Raw genomic sequence first — 18,873 nt, forward strand, 5'->3', positions numbered from 1 at the left:
CAACTAAGACAGTTTTTAGGGGTATCAGATGATTTAAACTTCCCATTGACTTTGAAATAGATTCACTGTGTCCATTACATTAGAAAGTAAGCACCTCACTAGTTTTAAGAAGGTCTTTTTAGAATATATAATTCTACTTTTAAAAATAGTTTTATCAAATGGAGTTTACATTCCAAATAGAAAATGAACATAGGCAGGTGAAAAAAATACATGAATCGAACTGTTAAAATAATTACTACATAACTGAACAGGGGAAAGAAAGATCACTTGTGGTTGAGTCTTGGGAAAGCTTCACTTAGGAGTCATAATGTATGTTGAATCTTAAAGAATAAGTATGATTCAGTAGAGAATAGAATGAAAGTTAATTTGGTGTGAGAGGGGAGCATTGGTCACAGAGGTGGGATTAAATACCAAGGTATACTTAAAGGACCTGGATAAATAGGCTTGACTGGAGTGGAAGGTTTGTATTGGTAAATAGTAAAAGATAAAGCAAAGTCTTTCAATAGAAAAGATTTTGGTTGTACCATAATAGTAATATGGTCCTAAAATCCTTAGTTCACTTGCAGTCTATTTTACTATTTCTTATTTAAAGGGGTTATGTACAGTTTGCAGTTGTATCATGATTCTAAATAAATCTTTATTTATATCCCTAAATGTGTTCTGTAGATACTGAGGCCAGAGTCTTTAGCTCTACTCAGGTTAAAATGATGTTTTGTTTTTCAGTTACTTACACGCCAAGTCAATCATCCACAGAGACCTCAAGAGTAATAGTATCCTTCTTGAATTTGTCTGCGAAGTTTGAAAACATCCTGACCTTTTCTCCTGCATTTTATCTTCACATTATGTAAAAACAGTTTTCATGCTAAGTTCAATAATACACTGTAAAGGGAATTAATAAATGGGTTTACACAAGAGTATAGTAGTACAAGGTACTACAACCTGCTTTTGGTTTTTGAACAATTGACCATTACAAAAAAACCTATCAAGTCATTATGATAGTAGGACTCTTTGCTTGCTTGTTTATGTTCTATAAGCACTACAAGATGCATAGTTTTGTAGCTATCTACTAGTTTCTTTCAGTGCTCTGACCTTGCTCAGTGGTAGTTGAGATGTAACTGAAGGCTCTACATTATATAACAATGAGGTGAGAAAAACGTAACATTTCTTCTTCCATAAGCCCAAATTAAGATCCTGTCTGCCAGTTGCCTTCCTTCATTCCATTGAAGAGCCTTTACAGCTTTCCCAGCAGTGCCAGAAAGATATTTGGGCCTCCATTACTAAAATCTAATGGGAAAGTTTCAATGTCTCCCATAAACTTAGGAAAACATCTCACCTCATCCTACCACATTTCAAGCACCAAATATCTTAAAAGCAGGTCACAGAGTCCAAATAACACTATTTTTAAAACATATTTATTAACTTTAAAAGGAAATATGAAGTACTATACTTCTTTAAAGAATATCATAATATATAGAATTATAGAAATTAGATCTCCTACCTAAATTTTTCATAATGGTTGCTTTGATAGGAAAATGAGATCTGTTATTTTCCTTTACTTACTACACCTCAGATATTTTTCTTCATGAAGACCTCACAGTAAAAATAGGTGATTTTGGTCTAGCCACAGTGAAATCTCGATGGAGTGGGTCCCATCAATTTGAACAGTTGTCTGGATCCATTTTGTGGATGGTAAGAATTGAGGCTATTTCTCCACTAATTAAATTTTTGGACCCTGAGATGCTGTTGAGTTATTAGAAAGTCACTGAAGATTTCAACTATAGTATTTTCATAGTTCTCAGTATTCACAAAAACCAATGTTGATCTTACTTTATATATAAATAGATTTTAACTTTTTTCTTTATCTTTAAAAAGAATATTATGAAACCAGTTTCAGTATATTTCAAACAAAAAGTGTATTTTATAAACACTGTTTAAATTTTATTCAGATTGTCTCTTTAAAATATTTTGTGTTCAGAATGTTCTGTGTATCCGGTTTCAAAAAAAAAAAGTATGCAATTTAAGCAGGTGTGATCTGCAGCCATTATTAAGGTTTCAATAAAAGAATTACTCCCTTTAAGAGAGAGGCTGTTTCACAATCTTATTTAAGCCTAAATTGGAAAGTTACTTTCTTTAGACTAGAAAGAACCGTATAATTATGGGCAGCCGGGAAAGGAAAGACAAAAAGAAAAATGAAAGGTAGATTTTTAACACTATCAGTTTTGTGGGCCCTGCATAGCTCTTTCTTTCTTTCTTTATTCATATTTCTGCTTTGCGGAAAATAATAAAGAGAAGTTATAAGAGGAGGGAACTAACACTTCTGTGCAGTTACTTTCAGCAGCTGTGAAAAGGGCAGCATGGGATCATTTTCTTAAGCCAGCTGTTCTCAGAAGGGTCCTTAAAACCCTGTCAGAGGTCCCCAAGGTCGTCCTGTGTGAAACTAGATTTTTCTTCATATTCTTCAACACATCAGAGCAGATTGAATGCATAAGCAAATATGTGACTCTAGCTGGCTGCTGTTAAACCAGTCAAAAAGAATTGCAGGGACTTCCCTGGTGGTCCAGTGGTTAAGACTCCACGCTTCCACTGCAGGGGATACGGGATCAGTCCCTGGTCGGAGAACTAAGATCCCACATGCCGCGCAGCGTGGCAAAAAAAAAAAATTGCAGTACTATTCTTCTCACTAAACTTTGTTTTTGAAAATACAGTTACTGTTCATTAAAAAAAATGGGTGATCTATGTTGACATCTAATGACTGTTTTGTTATTTAAATTAATAAATATTTTAACAGTTTCTCAAAGTTTTAATATGATGAATATCCACAGGTATAATCCACATAAACAGAAGCTTCTTGGGGTTGTCCATAATTTTTAAGACTGAAAAAGAGTCCTGAGACCAAAAAGTTTGGGAACATCTGCTCCAAGCTGAATACAGGGTGTCCCAAAACTCTTAGTGCAGTTTTAAGCTTTAAATAACTGAATCTGCAGTAAGACTTTGGGACACCCTGCTGGAAATAGAAAAGCTGCAAGGGCTTTCAAAGCCACATTGGCCTAAATTCCCTGAACTTATCTGTAGCAGTTCCATAAAGAGAATTCCAAGGTAGGATTCTGAATTAGTCAAGATACGCCTAGGGTTAAATTTGGCCATGATTTCTTGTAATAATAACTGGCATTAGAGTGGCAAGGTGGGAAGGGGGCGGCATTGGACTAGGAGTCAGAAGGTCTGTACTCTCGTGCTCTGTTTGACTCTTAACTTGCACGTTCCTTGACCTCCTCCAAGTCTCTCCATCTTTAACACTGGGTTGAACTAGTGGATTTTGAATGCATTTTCTCAGGTTTAGTAATTAGAGTTAGCTATATTTTTTTCTTCAATATATGTTTGTTTTAATAAATAATTATAAACAAGAAGCTAATTAATAATTGTAATCTGGATCTCAGATACCTTTAAGGCATATACCTTGTAACAAAGATAACAGTGTATCCTAAGGGGGAGAGAAATTGCAAAACCTACAATTATAAAGAAACAATTGTTACATGTTTTAAAGGTGTGTTTATTTTAACTGGTGCGGGGAAAGTTAGGCTCAGTCAAGTCTCCAGATTTGTCCTTTTCCAAAAACCTTAGTTTATACAGTTTATAGACTACTATTATACATGAAGGTTTATATTTTCTTTTAATTTCTTTTTTGTTGATACCTGGGTAGATGGGTTCATCCTTTATTCCATCAAGCTGCGTTTTAAGACAAGAGATTAGTCAGTAGTACACTTAATTGTTGAGTAAAATCCTTTTGGGTTGATATTGCCTTCAGAAACAAATATGGTATTTCCATAGACTAGGAGAGAAGAGTTTGTTCAGAACCAAAGGTTATGTAATTCTCTGAATTATTTACAATAGTATTCTCAACCTTGCTTTATTTATATCTTAAAGAAGAAAGAAACTTCTGTGAAAATTTTTACAAATTACTAAATTAATTGAAGATAAATCATGCGTTTCTTATAAATAGATCCCATACGACCTTTCATCAAACCATCTACCAACAACAGTGAGGTAAAACTAAAATTTAAAAGGGTAGTTCTTACACTGTCCCTCACAGAAATTGTGTTCTGGCTTTGAAAATTATGTCTGTATCATAACCAGCCTCTTATATTCTGGCTTGTTCATTACATCACAGTTGTATGTGGTTTATTTTGCGCTGTACTACCAAGAGCAGTTATCAATAAAATATATGACAAAAGCAAATAGATAAAACCTTCTTCACTGCATGCCCCCCCCCAATCCTTTACTCTCATCTGGATCTCCCACACATCTTTCATCAGTGGTTCTCAACCTTGGTTGGACATTAAAGTCATCTGGGGAACTATAAAAACTCACAATTGGAGCTGTTCCCATCCCCAGACTCTGATGGTATATTATTGGGCTAGAATGTAGTCTGGATGTTGAGAGGTTAAAGGCTGCACAGGTGAGTCTGTTTTGCAGGTGAGGCTGGATGCTCTTACTGCCTGCCTTGAGAGATAGCCTGACCTGCCTTACCCTGACCAATAACCAAGAATCCTGTCCCAGGTCTTTCATTTTTGCAGTTAGTCCTGGTTTTGGTATCAAGTTAATGTTTTCACAAAGTTTTTTTAGTACCCTGCAGTTTCTCTAATTTCTTCCAAATGAAACAATACAGAAGATGCAAGGTGAAAGAACTCCTTTAAGCTAAGATTTAATCAACCGTTTATTGTATTTCATGTAAACAGCTAATAAGAAATCTAGCTGTAGAATACAGTGACTGAAATGTGTAAAAATGTAACAAATATGATTAGATCTGTATCTTTGCCCAAGAAGCAGCAGCCAAAAGATTCTTTATACCATCTTCTACTAAATCTACCTACTGTCTATTGCTTTTGTTAATAAAGTGTCCATAGCATATTCATACCGCTTTTGGAGGCAAGAAAGGAGTTTGAGTTTATCAGTCTTGAAATTTTACCTTTATTGTCTAAGGTGCCCTGAGATAAGGAGAATCATTTGTACCAATGGGAAAACTTAAATTCTAAGGTGATTACCATAGTGGTTGTGCTACTTCCAAACATCTCATAACAACAGGTCTAGTATTTCTTTCCTGAATCAGGAATGGAAGGTAGGAACTCACTCTTGATAGGGTAAGTCATGGGAAAAATTCAAATGGCAGTGATGGTATTTTGTACAGAAAGAGGGCAGCTGATAAAATTATAAAATCTTAGTAATGTATATAGAATCTCAGCTAGTACTGCCTCTCTCAGAGTTTACAGAACATTTTTTAAAATTTATCTTTCATAATCAGTTTTATTTCTTTGGCCATAAGTAAGAGAATTGATTACATATTACATGGGTTATTTAATGATAAAAACATTGTTCTGGGAATTATAATAGTTTGGTTTTCAGTCTTTATTCAGTTGATGTGAAGAATAAACAAGAATATTTTTCTTTTTATGTTCTACCAGGCACCAGAAGTAATCAGAATGCAAGATAAAAACCCATATAGCTTTCAGTCAGATGTATATGCATTTGGGATTGTTCTGTATGAATTGATGACCGGGCAGTTACCTTATTCAAACATCAACAACAGGGACCAGGTAAATATTTACCATCTCTTGAGGTTCATTTTACTGTTTGTAGAAAGGCTCCAGTTCATTGTAGAAAAGAGGTATTGGCTCCTGGGTAAGCATGAAAGATAGATCTCTTGATCTTTGTCACCAGTTTTAGAACCTTTTGTATACTGTTGGCAGTAATAGCAGCATGTAAGGCCTTTCCTGGAAATACCATGCTTAAGTCTTGTAGTGGAGTGAAACTCCTGATCTTCTGACTAGAAACTAGAGATGTAATAATGATTATACCTCATGCCTCTTGACCATGGCACAGTTAGAAGAATGAGCTCTGCTGCTACAGCATCTGGGCTTACCCCTTTTACTCTATCACAGATTGTGCTATCTGAGCCAGGCCCTCAGCTCTGAACTTATTTATATCAAATCCTTTTAAAATTATTAAGATTTCTCCATACTTCTTAAATTTTTAAAACTAGGTAAATGAAAGGACTGTTACATCATGCTTTCATTTTTCTGTGGTGAGAATTCAAGTGGGAGGGAATTTTTTACTTCTCTCTTCCTAAAAGTTCCTGTTCTCTGTTCCTTACCTTCCAAAGTATCAACATAGCCTCGTGCAGCTCTTTGTCTTTTCTATCCCAGCCATATTAAATTCACCTAGTCTTTTAATACTGGCCAAGAAAAATGAATTGTCTTTACTGAAATTACCTCATATACCTCAAAATTTTAAAAGTGCGTGTGTGTGTGTGTAGAGAGAGAGATTGCCGCAATTACAGTTAATATATTAGAAAACAATAGTTGACCATATAAACTGTGATTAAATAATATTTATACATTATACTGTGACGCACATGTGAATCACCTGGATAATTTGTTTAAAAAATGGAGATGCTGGAGTAGATTCTGATTCAGTGGGGTGGGTCCAAGCATCTGCATTTTTAATAAGTTTGCTAATTGTTTCTGATACATACCAAAGTTGAGAATCACCAATGTAAAGAATCTTCAAAAGTGTGAGTGTTTTATGTGTTTGATCATAACCTCCCAACCTAATGAAATGATAATTTTTAATGTATAAATATATTACTTCATTTAGTAGTGTTTTGGTCATCAGTTCAACTCTCAGGCTTTTTGGTGATACTAAAGCTTTCTGAAGATACTGAGTAGCTTTCTCACTAAGAACTTATAACTATCATGTGATATCAGAGAAGTAATCTAAGTTGTCATATACTTTGCATATGCTTATTGAATCACCGTATGGCCCTTACCCAACAGTGGTCTTGATTCTCTGTTTTGAGAATTTAAAAAATGACTGCCTTTCTACATAAGTCAGCATAAAACTAATTTTTTAAATTGCTGTTTGGTCTTTCTAACTACTTTCATAGCTTTAGAATGTTGGATTATAGCTTTAAGTGTTAAAAAGGAATCTGTGACCTGGCTTCTGATGATCTGATCTTTTAAGCCTCCATGAAACTTCAATTCAGGACGGACCAAGATAGTAGCTAAAGAACATAAAAACATTGAAACATTGCACTTAGTGTACTTGTGACAGATCCTAGATCACTGAGATGATTGATTTGACGATGGCAGTGTGAAGAGCAAGATTGTCTCTAATTTAGCAGCTTCACGTGCTCTGCCTTTTACAGTCTTATTAACTCAACCATACAGCATAATACCCCATGCCGTGTTTAATTTTCCTATGCATTCTGTTCTTCTAGAGGAATTACGAGGGAATTTTAGTTTAGTTTTAATTGATTTATCATAGAGACTACAAATAATAAAAATTTATGAACCTAAGATCTGGATGAAATCCATTTGTCAGTAAATAAGTTTATTTTAATGAAATAATAAAGTTATATTATGGAAATAAGTAGTAGTGTCTCCAAAATATGGAAAAAGCGTCCCAGAGTTCTGCACTCATCCACTTCTTGGCATTTTAGGTGCTTTGTCCTCCATGGGAGTATAATAAATGATGTGGCAAGGGCTTACTCTCCATGAGAGAAGTAAGTGAGTGACCAACAGAAGGGTAAGGCCTTTACTAGTTAATTCTTTCTGGGAGTATAGTTAGAGCCTTCTGGAATATGCCAGTGTGAAACCAAGTATTTGATGAAGAAAAAGGATATGAAAGAATTATATACTTTTCCCATCATCCCCATTCTACTTCATTACCTTCTAGTCTGCTTTCTTCAAGTGGCGCTTTCCATGGAACTCCCTCTTTTGAATCAGTAACTCTAGTCATCCTCAGTGAAGTAACCCCCAGGTACTGTTCCATCCATCTCCTTGATTTGATTTTTCTTTCTCTCGTACTTTGATCTCCATGGCTCTCAGATTGGACTTCTATTTGAAAATCTAGGAATATTCTTTTTTTTCATGGGAGATGGGACAGCTGCTTCATTACCATATAATATGGTAATGACCCATGCCCCTACACTCTCACCCCCCCATAGTCTGAGGTGGCAGGTTTTGCCTGTAAATTCAAGGCAGGACTCTGGTAAAGCAGTGTGATGTAATGGCAGACCTTGGACTCATGACCTGCATGACCTGGCCACTGTACCTCTCTAGGTATCTTTTTTTTTTCAATTATTAAAAATAAGAGAATGAACTAAAGAATTCCTTAATAGTTACAAAGATTGAGTTCTTTCCTAAAACAGGTTTCTTAGCTCCTTGAGGGATGACCATCCCTATGTTACTTTGCAGAGTAGCATACCTTTTTACTTCACTTACCCTAGTGCCGAAAGTCTGAGAAATTGCTTTGTCATTTTTTCCCCCTCTTTATCATTCTGTTTTGCTCTCTTTCAGTGCAGCTTCTTTACTAAATTGGGATTAATAATGTGCTCAGTTAAGCTAGGTATATTGGTATATATATTGGTATATTTTTTTTTTTATTGGAGCAGACGTGCTGTGTCATCTTAGAAGAAAATAGCATAACATTTATTATTTCACATGAATTCCAGTTATCATTGCTATAGCAAACCACCTAAAACATAGTGGCTTAGACAAATTGTAAATCTGCAATTTGAGCTTCTCTCAGTGTGGAAGGTTTATCTCTATTTCATATGGTATTATTGGCTGTGGTAGATTCACTGGGTGTTAAAGGATCTACTTCCAAAATGGCTTGATCACATACCTGAGAAAGGTATGTGACCAGTTAGCCAAGCTGGAAGCTTAGTCTTGGCCGAGGGCCAGGGGCCTCAGTTCTTCTCGACATGGGTCTTTCTGTGACGACTTTTTCACAGGAACCTTGGACTTTCTCACAGTATGGTGGCTGGGTTCTAAGCACAAGATCTCAAGGAGACAGAAAATGATAATAAGTACCAGTGTCTTATCAACATGCAAATTATTTTATTTTAATAAAAAATTTTGATATCTACTGTATGCAAAAGCTGTGAGATATAGAAGGATGCAAAGGTGAATAAAACACAGGCTGTGCTCTCAGTTCTGTTGAGGCAGTGCAGGGGGTGATGTTGAGGATGAGCAGACCTGTGCTCCGGTAACACAGAGGAGTGAACGAAGGGGTAGGGATACCAGGAGTGCGGCTGTAGATGGAGAATGAAAATAACCAGTCCCAGAATTTCAAACTGAGCTATTGATTTTGTAGTTAAGTGCCACTTGAATTTTCTATCCATGAATTACATCCAGGAAAGACCTTTCCTTTAAGCTTAAATAGTTGCAAAGAATGTAATTTCCAGTGTATTATATTGACATTTCAAAAAAAAAAGCATTATATCATTCTTTTAAATGTACCAAATAAAATCTAAACGTCATACTGATTTGATTCTTACCATCATCACTTGTTTAAAAAATAAAAAACCTCGGGCTTCCCTGGTGGCGCAGTGGTTGGGAGTCCGCCTGCCGATGCAGGGGACGCGGGTTCGTGCCCCTGTCTGGGAGGATCATGCGTGCCGCGGAGCGGCTGGGCCCGTGAGCCATGGCCGCTGAGCCTGCGCGTCCGGAGCCTGTGCTCCGCGGCGGAAGAGGCCGCGGCAGTGGGAGGCCCGCGTACCGCAAAATAAATAAATAAAAATAAAAAACCTCCTCATTAGTTTTTGGAATTTTACATGGCTCTTTTTTTGTCTCTAAATTATTTGTATCCTACTTCCTCCACAGAATTTTTTCCCTAATGTAACGTATTTGTGTGCTCTAAACCCTTTTATTGCTCATTCAAATTATATCTCTGCAACAAAAAAATGTGCTTAAATTTAGAACTAAAAAAATTTTTCCCAGTGACTTTAGGCTGTTAACTTTTTAAATTCCAAATTATGCTATTAATAATTATTAAATATATAACTGATGAAAATAACATGAGTTGATATAAAGAAACAGGTAAAATTTTATTGGAAATGTGTTTCTTAGTGAGCAACATGGGGCTTTTGTTTTCTCTTCAGTCATTTATTTGTGAAAAATATGACCTTTGCTAGAATAAGCTGGGACTTAGCGACCTTCCTTCTAGTTTTATTTTTAAAGAAGTAAGTGCTGAGGAATATTGTTCAAGTAAATAAGAATATGGGAAAGTCAGGAGTTTTGTTATAACCACCTTCAGGTTCAGTAATTCATTAAGTCTTATAGAACTCACTGAAAGTTGTTAATACTCACGTTATGGTTTATTAAAGCAAAAGGATACAGATTAAAATCAGCCAAGGAAAGAGGCACATAGGGCAGAATTCAGGAGAGTTTCACATATGGAACTTCCAGTTGTCCTCTTCCCGTGGAATTGTGGCCAGCACTCCATTCTCCTGGCAGTCATGCGTGACAATGTGCAGGAAGTGTTGCCAACCAGGGAAATTCACTGGAGCCTTGAGTTACTGTTGGGCCTCAGTCACGTAGATAACAATTGACCACCTCTGTTGTTGACCTTAGTTTTTAGCCTCTACAGAGGTCAAGCTGATACTATATAACTTAAAGCCCCCTCTGTAGAATCACATTGATAGCATAGACTATCTGACGTGACCTTAGACTCCCAGATAAACAAAGGCACTCTGAACAGGCAGGACATTCCAAGGGCTTAGGGATTACCTCCCAGGAGCCAAAGGCAAAGGCCAGCCCTCTCTTTGGGCAAGATTAGTTCTTTACCATAACCATATCACTGCTTATCTGAACTCATTTCTATAGCATACCAAAAATTATATAATAACTTGTCATTTAAAATTATTTCAACAATCAGCTGACAATTCAGTTAATTTTGCTGAAAGCAAAGAATTGGAAACCAACTGTCTTGCAAAGGGATTTGCTACCCATTCATTAGAGTCCAGTTAGACCAATATTTGGAAGCGTCCCTTTGGTACCTTCAGCCGTGTTACACCCTGACGCAGTGTGCACGGTAGTTAAATTCCATATAGGTAAAAGGTGTGCCTTTTGTGAAGTGGGAGAAGGGCAGTTGTGACAGAGGAGATGGAAACGAGGTTAAACTTTACACCTTCACTTTAGTGGTGCTTGGGCAAATCATCTTATAGTTAAATAAGGGTTATTACAGCACCAAACAAGAAATAACATAAAATAGCATATCAGACTTGACTGTTCCTAAAATTTATCAGTTCTACCCTGTAACCTGGGATCTCTGACTGGCTCTTTCCACCTTAGCCTCTAGTCTGTCCCTATTGAACCTATTTCCTGTAAGATCAAAACCCCTCTCTCTTCCGTGACACCTAAGACTGCTAACATCTGTCTCTGCCCACTTTCAAAAGAACCACAAGTCAGAAAACTAGAAACGTAAGAAATCAGAAAAATTATAAATCTCTGTACCCAGGGAAGACAAGGCTTTTTACTTTATTAAACATAAGATTTTAGTTCCCAGTAGCTTTACCTTCCCTCTGGAGGAGGCTCTGGTTCTCAGACTTATATAACTAAATGCCCCATTAGAGTTTCCTCAACAAAAGAATTTAAAATTCAGATGCAAAAACAACTGTTAAAAAGGTTAACTATTTTGGTTGAGTAGAAGAGGCCCGATCTGTGTTTCAGAATGATTACTATCAGTGGGAAAATGGATTGGATAAGGATAGACTGGAAGCATGCGGAGCAGTTAGGAGACCTTTGCAGTAGTCCAGGGGTCATGAAGATTTCACCTTGCAGCACATTAAGTATTGATTCCCCACAGTCTCTGGTATATAGGAATCAGAATACTGGTAGCATTGTGTTTTTTAACTTTCTATTGAAGTGTAACGTACATACAGGAAAGTACATGTCATAAGTGCACAGCTTGTTGAATTTTCAATGTTTATATATTTTTCAACTTATTTACAAGGTTATATGATTTGCCTTTTTTTTCCTCCCCAGATAATTTTTATGGTGGGACGAGGATATCTATCTCCAGATCTCAGTAAGGTACGGAGTAACTGTCCAAAAGCCATGAAGAGATTAATGGCAGAGTGCCTAAAAAAGAAAAGAGATGAGAGACCACTCTTTCCCCAAGTAAGAAAAAGCTTTTTGTTACCTAGAAGGACAGACTAATATTCTGATGCAGATTTTTAAGCACTTTTTAGAGCACAGTTTGTATTTTACGGGTTTGGATTCCATGTGATTATGTGCAGACTCCAGATAAGTAAACACATAAAGGTGACTTTATAAAGGTTGAGCAGTGGTACACCTAAAAACTTAGGATCCCAATACAAAATATTCAGAAAGATTTTCCTTTGTCTAGCAGTTCTCAAGCCTTTTGGTCTCAGAACTGTTTTCTACACTTAAAAATTATTGAAGAACCCCAAAGACCTTCTGTTTGTGTAAGTAGTAATGCCCATTTTAGAAATTAATACTTCTTTTAATATTTATTTATAAATTTATTTAAACATAATAAAACCATTACATGTTAAATAATGTTTTATGAAAAATAATTATATTTTCCCAAACAAAAAATATTTAGAAAAAAGTGGCATTGTTTTAGACTTTTCGCAAATCTCTGCAAAAAGAAGATAGCTGGATTCTCTGCTTTGCATTCATTATGTTGCAATATCTTACATTATATAGCCTCTGAAAACTCCACTCACACTTGTAAAATAATGAAAGTACAAAAGGCAAATAATATCTTAGTGCTAGTATAAAAATAGTTTTTCTACAGACTACAGTTTGTGCACTGCTACTTTTATTCTTCTTGATGGTAAAATTAAACAGGTTGCAAGCATCCCTTTAATGTTAGGTTTTTTTGAGGGGCATTTTTACCTGGGACAAAAAGAGAAGGCAACTGTTGGTACTGTCTGCCGTTCTCTGATTCTTGGAAACTTTCCATTGTTTTTTATCTTTTCAAGTTGGAAGGCTAAAGCCCTCAATTTAATAATCTTTCATAAGCCTCATGAACTGGAACTAAGTACCTGAACAGTCTTGGAAAGTTTAGCTGTAGTAGATATTGTAATATAAATTCCGTGTTTTATAATGCCTAGAAAATCACGATAGCGCTGTATAAATCTGTCCCGATGAGTCAGTACAGTTTTCAGATGGGAAGTGCTGACTCCCATAACTCAGCTACCATGTGGTCCTTTGTGAATGCTATCAGTCCTAGCTCAGTTTCTTAGAAGTCAGTGTTACAGGAATGTGTGAATCTTTTATCCCTATCTAAAGAATTAAAGATAGAATTTTTGCTTTTAACAAGGCTCTCAGGGGCTTGTCCCAGAACAGGGAGGGGAGGCTGAATGGCTGCATGGGTAGTTATACGTTTTACATATTGGAATTCTACGTTACTATTCCTTTGAGGAAGAGTTGGGTTTTTTTAAACCCGGAAGACCACCGGTTTAAGACCATCAAAGTAAACAACCGGTATTGTTGGCCATTGTGAGCAGGACTCTGCACCCTGTTCTCTTTTCACATCCCAGGTGCTAGGGTTTCCTATTTAACGTGGTTGATGTACATTAATAATGCAGATTATATCCTTAGGCTCACTTTTCAAATGGTATTAAAAGGGACAAAATGGTCATATTTCTTAATATAAGTAATATTTTATTCTTTTCATGGTATCAGAAAATGAAATACATATATGAGTATTCCAGATTATTAAAAGCTGCCCCTTTTAAGTATTATTTTTAAATTTTCATTACAGGATGTCTCTTCACACCATACACAAACATAAATTTCAGATGGCTAAAGGTTTATATGTAAAAAACAAAACTATAAAATAACAAAGCATTTTTATAACCTTAAGGTAGGAAAGGCTCTCCTAAGCAAGAGGCAGAATCCAGAAGTTATAAAGGAAAAGGTTAGCAGGTATGACTACATTAAACATTTTAAAATTTCTATATAGTAAAAATAATATTGAAAGAAAAACACTGAGAAAAATAATTGTAGCATGTATAATAAAGAGTGTTTATGCCATACAGAGGACTCCTACAAATCCATAAGTAAAAGGTAATCAAAGGAAAATCAACAAAGAATATGCACTGGTGATTCACAGAAGAAGTACAAATGCGGAATGAACTTAAGCACAGGATGTTAGGAATAATAACATCAGTGATAATCAGTAAAATGCAAAGTCACAATTGTGAAATACATTTTGGTTTTGTCTCTGAGATTGACAGTATCCAGCATTGGGTACAATGTTGGGAAGTAAGGAAGGAATGTTGGTAAGAATGTAAATTGGTTTGACCTTTTTTGAAAGGACTTGGTAGACTCCATAAACTTAAAATACATATACCTTTTGCTCTGGTAATTCCACTCCTGAAAATCTATGCTATATGCTACAGAATCTGCCCCCACAGGTATCCAGATAAAGACTGTTAACTGTAACTGGAAAAATTAAAGACATAAAGATCAAGGTATCTCTCTGTAGATGGCTTGGATGTCAGTGAGGGAAAAAGAAAGCAATGCAGAAAAATGTGTACTGTGATACCACTTTAAATGGTGGTGAGGGAGGGGATGGGCTCTGTTTTCATATGTGCATGTTTATGCATAGGAAAGGTCCAGAAGAAAGTATAGACTCTTTAACAGTGGTTACCCCTGGAAGGTAGCATTCATACTTTCCTGTATTATTTGAATTTTTATTTGTGTGTTATGCTTATAATTTTAAAAATTTTGTAGCATTGCTTCTTTGCCTTCTTATACTAATCATTCTACAGATTACAGTTTAACTTCAAAAAAATTTTTGGTAGCTGAGAAAAATAATAGTAGTAGTATATAATGTGTATAATACTACTATATAGTATATAATCATAGTAGTAGTAATAATGGCTGCTTAAGTTTTATTGAGTACTTACTATATGCCAGGCATTGTGCCAAGCCTTTTATATGTATGTTTCATGCATTATCATACTGTATGCCTTCAAGAGTCATAACCTGTTTCTTTGTACCTTAAAAATGTGCTGTATTTTCTACATTTTGTGCATTGGTGTCTACTTGTAGAGTTTTCCTATCTTTTCTTTCACTTGTGGGTATTCATCTGTCACTTCTCAGTCCTGTGGCGCTGGCATTCTGGGTCATTGGGGCCCTGTTTTTAATTATGTGTGTGTAAGACATTTCCCATTACTAAATTTCTTTAAAGAATAAGTTGCTCTAATGGTTCTGTTTATGAAGTTATATAGTGCTTTCGTTATTTATGCTCCATCTTCTTCCCAAAAGGGACTTGTGGTCTGTGAGAAATAGGTATATAATTGATTTAAAAATTTTTTTAATTTACTGTTTCAAGGCTGGCAAATGATCTAAAATTATAAAATGTAAAGAAAAGCTAACTATGGGTTACTTTTCCCATTCGGTTTATAGAGAGTAAAGCTGTAATAGTTTGGTAATTTTCTCTTCTTTTTAAGGAAAAGTATCAGTTTCTTTAGTATTTTCCAGGCATTTGAGATAATAGTGAAAACAATGTATTATAAGATTTCATATGCTTTCTTGTAGAGTATGATGGGGCTCTTAAAGATTAACACCACCTAGATTTTCATCATTCTTTCTTTTTTTCTTTTTTTAGATTCTCGCCTCTATTGAGCTGCTGGCCCGCTCATTGCCAAAAATTCACCGCAGTGCATCCGAACCCTCTTTGAATCGGGCTGGCTTCCAAACAGAGGATTTTAGTCTGTATGCTTGTGCTTCTCCAAAAACACCCATCCAAGCAGGGGGATATGGTGCGTTTCCTGTCCATTTAACAAACTAAATGAGTGACAGAGTGTAGGACGGTAGGGACAAAGGAAAGTGAACATATGTTTGCTTACATATTTGTTAAATTGAATAGGATATTCTTTTTTTTTTAAGGTGAACAAAAGAACATGTATGTTTTTAAAGACTGGATATAATTGTTTTGCCAATCTAAAATTCATACTTAGCATTAGAGTTTCAACATCGAAGGGTTTTTGAAGTTCTCAGACATTGCTGAAAATTCACAGTACCTTTTCCAGAGGTTTTACTTCCCGTTCCAAGTTTCTTTTGTTTACTTGGTTATTCTAATTATTAAACTTCAGTTAAACTTTCCTCACTCATCTATTGCTGTTAGCTGTCCTGCATCCATTAGGGGCTCCAAGAACAACGCTGCACCTGTGTGTGTGATGGCAGGTGGGAAGCTGACAGTAGGTTAGGCTGTGTTAGTGAAGGTAACCTGAACAGGTCTAATTAGGAGTCACTAAAATTGAATAAGCTTATTTTTATTCTTAATATTTTTTCTTATAACTATTTCTTTTTGTTAATACAGTTTGGAAAATATAGTTGTCCTTTATTCCCTTAGAGCAGTATAAATTATGGGTGCAGGTAACCAGAGATATTGCTGAGTGGCATGTTTGACATGAGTAACATGGTTTAACTTTGGATTTTTAGTTAATATTTCTTTATATATTAAGGATGTCTTACACAATGCAGAGTCGAATTTCCTTACAAATGCATTGCCTCCTCTTCCTTCCAAAAAGTTCCACAGAATTCTGTGAGAACTTGTAGGTTTGTTTTGTTCTTCTTTTAGATAACTGTGGTTGCCAAACAACCAGGTAATGGATTTTTTTTTAATTATTATTATTTTAGGTTATACTCACCTCTCATGATGCATATTAGCAATGACTTATCCGTGTGTCTCTGTCCTCCTTATTATGAATGTATGAATTGGTTTTTTTTATTCCACGGTGTGTGTGTGTTTGTGCGTGTGTGTGTGTGTGTGTGTGTGTGTGTGTGTGTGTAGTACGTTTAGCGCTTTCTAATGCTTACACTTTCTTATGTAGAAAATAACTGTAATGTGGCAGTCAGTATATTCTTACTGTGAACCAGAATCTTACCGGGAATCAAAAGTGAAAGAAGCAGCATTGCTGTCATCAAAGAAATCACCGTCTCTACTTCAGAGTCAGCCTAGGGACCAAAGCCAGCCTCTTAAATACATCTTCATTTACTCAGTTTGGAGTTGTGATGATATTAAATATAACTGACAGTTCCAGGGTTATTCAGGGGCACACAGATGGCATTTGCATAAATGCCATCCTTCTTGGAAGCCAATAAAGAAGAAAATCGGGAGGACTTTAGTGATAATTTAGTCTTGTAAGTATCACAAATAAATTTCTGAAATATTTTCTTTATTTGAATAAGTTAGATTTCATCCAGGGAAACCACTCAGTGATAAGTTTGGCATACCTTGTGCCCCCCCATTTGGGTATCTTAAGATAAATAATGCCATTCATGTTTTTAGAAATCAATTCATGACTTTGAATGTAGAAAGAGTCGTGAAAAAGAACGTTTATTGTATTTTAAAAAATGAGAATAAGAAAGTCATAAAAGAATGTGACTTATTCAGAAACATCAAAGTGTGTGATTTCTAAATCTTCCAGTGACGCTAAAGATGTGATTATTAGTAACTATTAGATTGGATTTTTTTTATTCACAAATTGAATAGCAAGCATGTAGCTAACAAAGTTTTTACAAATTGACTTGGTCTGTGGAATGCTCAAAGGTTTGGGCATTTTGAGGCACAAGAGTCAAAGGATCTTTTTATTGACAGAGCTCTTTCATAATTCCTCAGCATACTTTCTTCACTTTTATCTTCCTTTCTTTGTTCACTCTCTTTTTTTCCCCCAACACTACCCACACTAAATACTACCCAGCTCCCCACATCTGCATTTGACACTTTTCCTTCCTTTCTTTACCAGTCTCCTTTGCCAGAGGGCATTTGCTAAACTCTTAGAGCTGCTCAGAAAACTCATTATACCAGGGGTCCCCAATCCCTGGGCCGCACAGCAGGAGGTGAGTGGCAGGCAATGGAGCGAAGCTTCATCTGTATTTACAGCTGCTTCCCATCGCTCACATTACCACCTGAGCTCCACCTCCTGTCAGCATTATGGTGAATTGTATAATTATTTCATTATCTATTACAATGTAATAATAATAGAAATAGAGTGCACAATAAACGTAATGTGCTGGAATCATCCTGAAACCATCCCCTGACCCCGTCCGTGGAAAAACTGTCTTCCACGAAACCGGTCCCTGGTGCCAAAAAGGTTGGGGACCACTGCATAGTACCATCCCATTGACATTTGAACATGCCTTCAAAGGACTGCATAGTAATTCTCTTCTTTCCAAATTGGGCCCACTGGAAATGTTATTGGGAGAACATTAAAAATAGAGCAGGTGAAATATATAAATAACATGGATCTGGAGAAGTAGAAAGCATTAGAATGATACATGGTAGTTTCCCTTTCTGTTGCTGTTTGTCTGTTTGATACTGAGTTTTAGATGTATTCTCCAAATAAGAAAAACATTATTTTCCTAACCATATGTAGAGTTAATCTTTTTGACTAAGGAATTGAAACAGAAGGACATTCATTATCTTGCAGCTGACGGCTTCTTTCCTAAAACCTGAAGCCTCAGATATTTTCATTAAAGTTGATATCCTTCTTCAGAAGGCAGCCATTTTATAAAATTTGTTTTACATTTTAAAAGTTTTACCAGTCAGTGATGAGGAATGAGGTTTGTCTTCTTGGTTTTAAGTAGTTTAGGGATCACAGCATTTAACTCAAATACTTCAGGTTTGTTTGTTTTCAGATATTACAGGATTGTACCAACCACTTAAATACTAAACCAGTAGTTAAAGTCATTCTTTCTAAAATAGTGACTATTAACACACTTGCTTATTAAATGGCCTTTCTCTCAAGTAGATCACACTCAATTTAAGGAAATGATCTGCCTTTTTTTTTTTAAGTGTTATGAAAAGAGTATTTCATGACTAAAACGTTTTGTCAGTTATAGTCTTATTTGAGAATTACTGAACATTTCTATGGTACTTTTTCTTTTACTAAATATTTCATCTCTCCTGTGATCATTTCTCTAAGAATTTTAAGAAGTCCAGTGTGTCTCTGGCAGAATGTTCCTCATCCTTTAGAAACTGCCTGAAAGGTCACCACAAAAAAAGAATGGGACTTATTCTAGTTTCAAATGACTGCCCCCCTACATCTAA

At 35.8% G+C, this 18,873-nt stretch overlaps 1 protein-coding gene across 4 annotated transcripts in view; it reads left to right on the forward strand.

Moving 5' to 3' along the window:
- The window catches only part of BRAF (B-Raf proto-oncogene, serine/threonine kinase), a 162,637-nt gene that overhangs the window by 133,851 nt on the left and 9,913 nt on the right, over positions 1 to 18,873 (forward strand). For 3 of the 4 annotated variants that reach the window (XM_032642648.1, XM_032642651.1, XM_032642649.1), the window contains 5 exons: positions 724 to 770; positions 1,571 to 1,689; positions 5,457 to 5,588; positions 11,823 to 11,957; positions 15,427 to 15,580. In XM_032642648.1, the coding sequence (XP_032498539.1) occupies positions 724 to 770; positions 1,571 to 1,689; positions 5,457 to 5,588; positions 11,823 to 11,957; positions 15,427 to 15,580 (587 nt within the window). Of the gene's footprint in view, positions 1 to 723; positions 771 to 1,570; positions 1,690 to 5,456; positions 5,589 to 11,822; positions 11,958 to 15,426; positions 15,581 to 18,873 lie in introns of those variants that run through there. The other variant, XR_004351379.1, reaches the window with a different exon arrangement.

The sequence above is a fragment of the Phocoena sinus genome, chromosome 9, assembly GCF_008692025.1.
Source record: "Phocoena sinus isolate mPhoSin1 chromosome 9, mPhoSin1.pri, whole genome shotgun sequence".
In the NCBI taxonomy this organism is placed as follows: Eukaryota; Metazoa; Chordata; class Mammalia; order Artiodactyla; family Phocoenidae; genus Phocoena; species Phocoena sinus.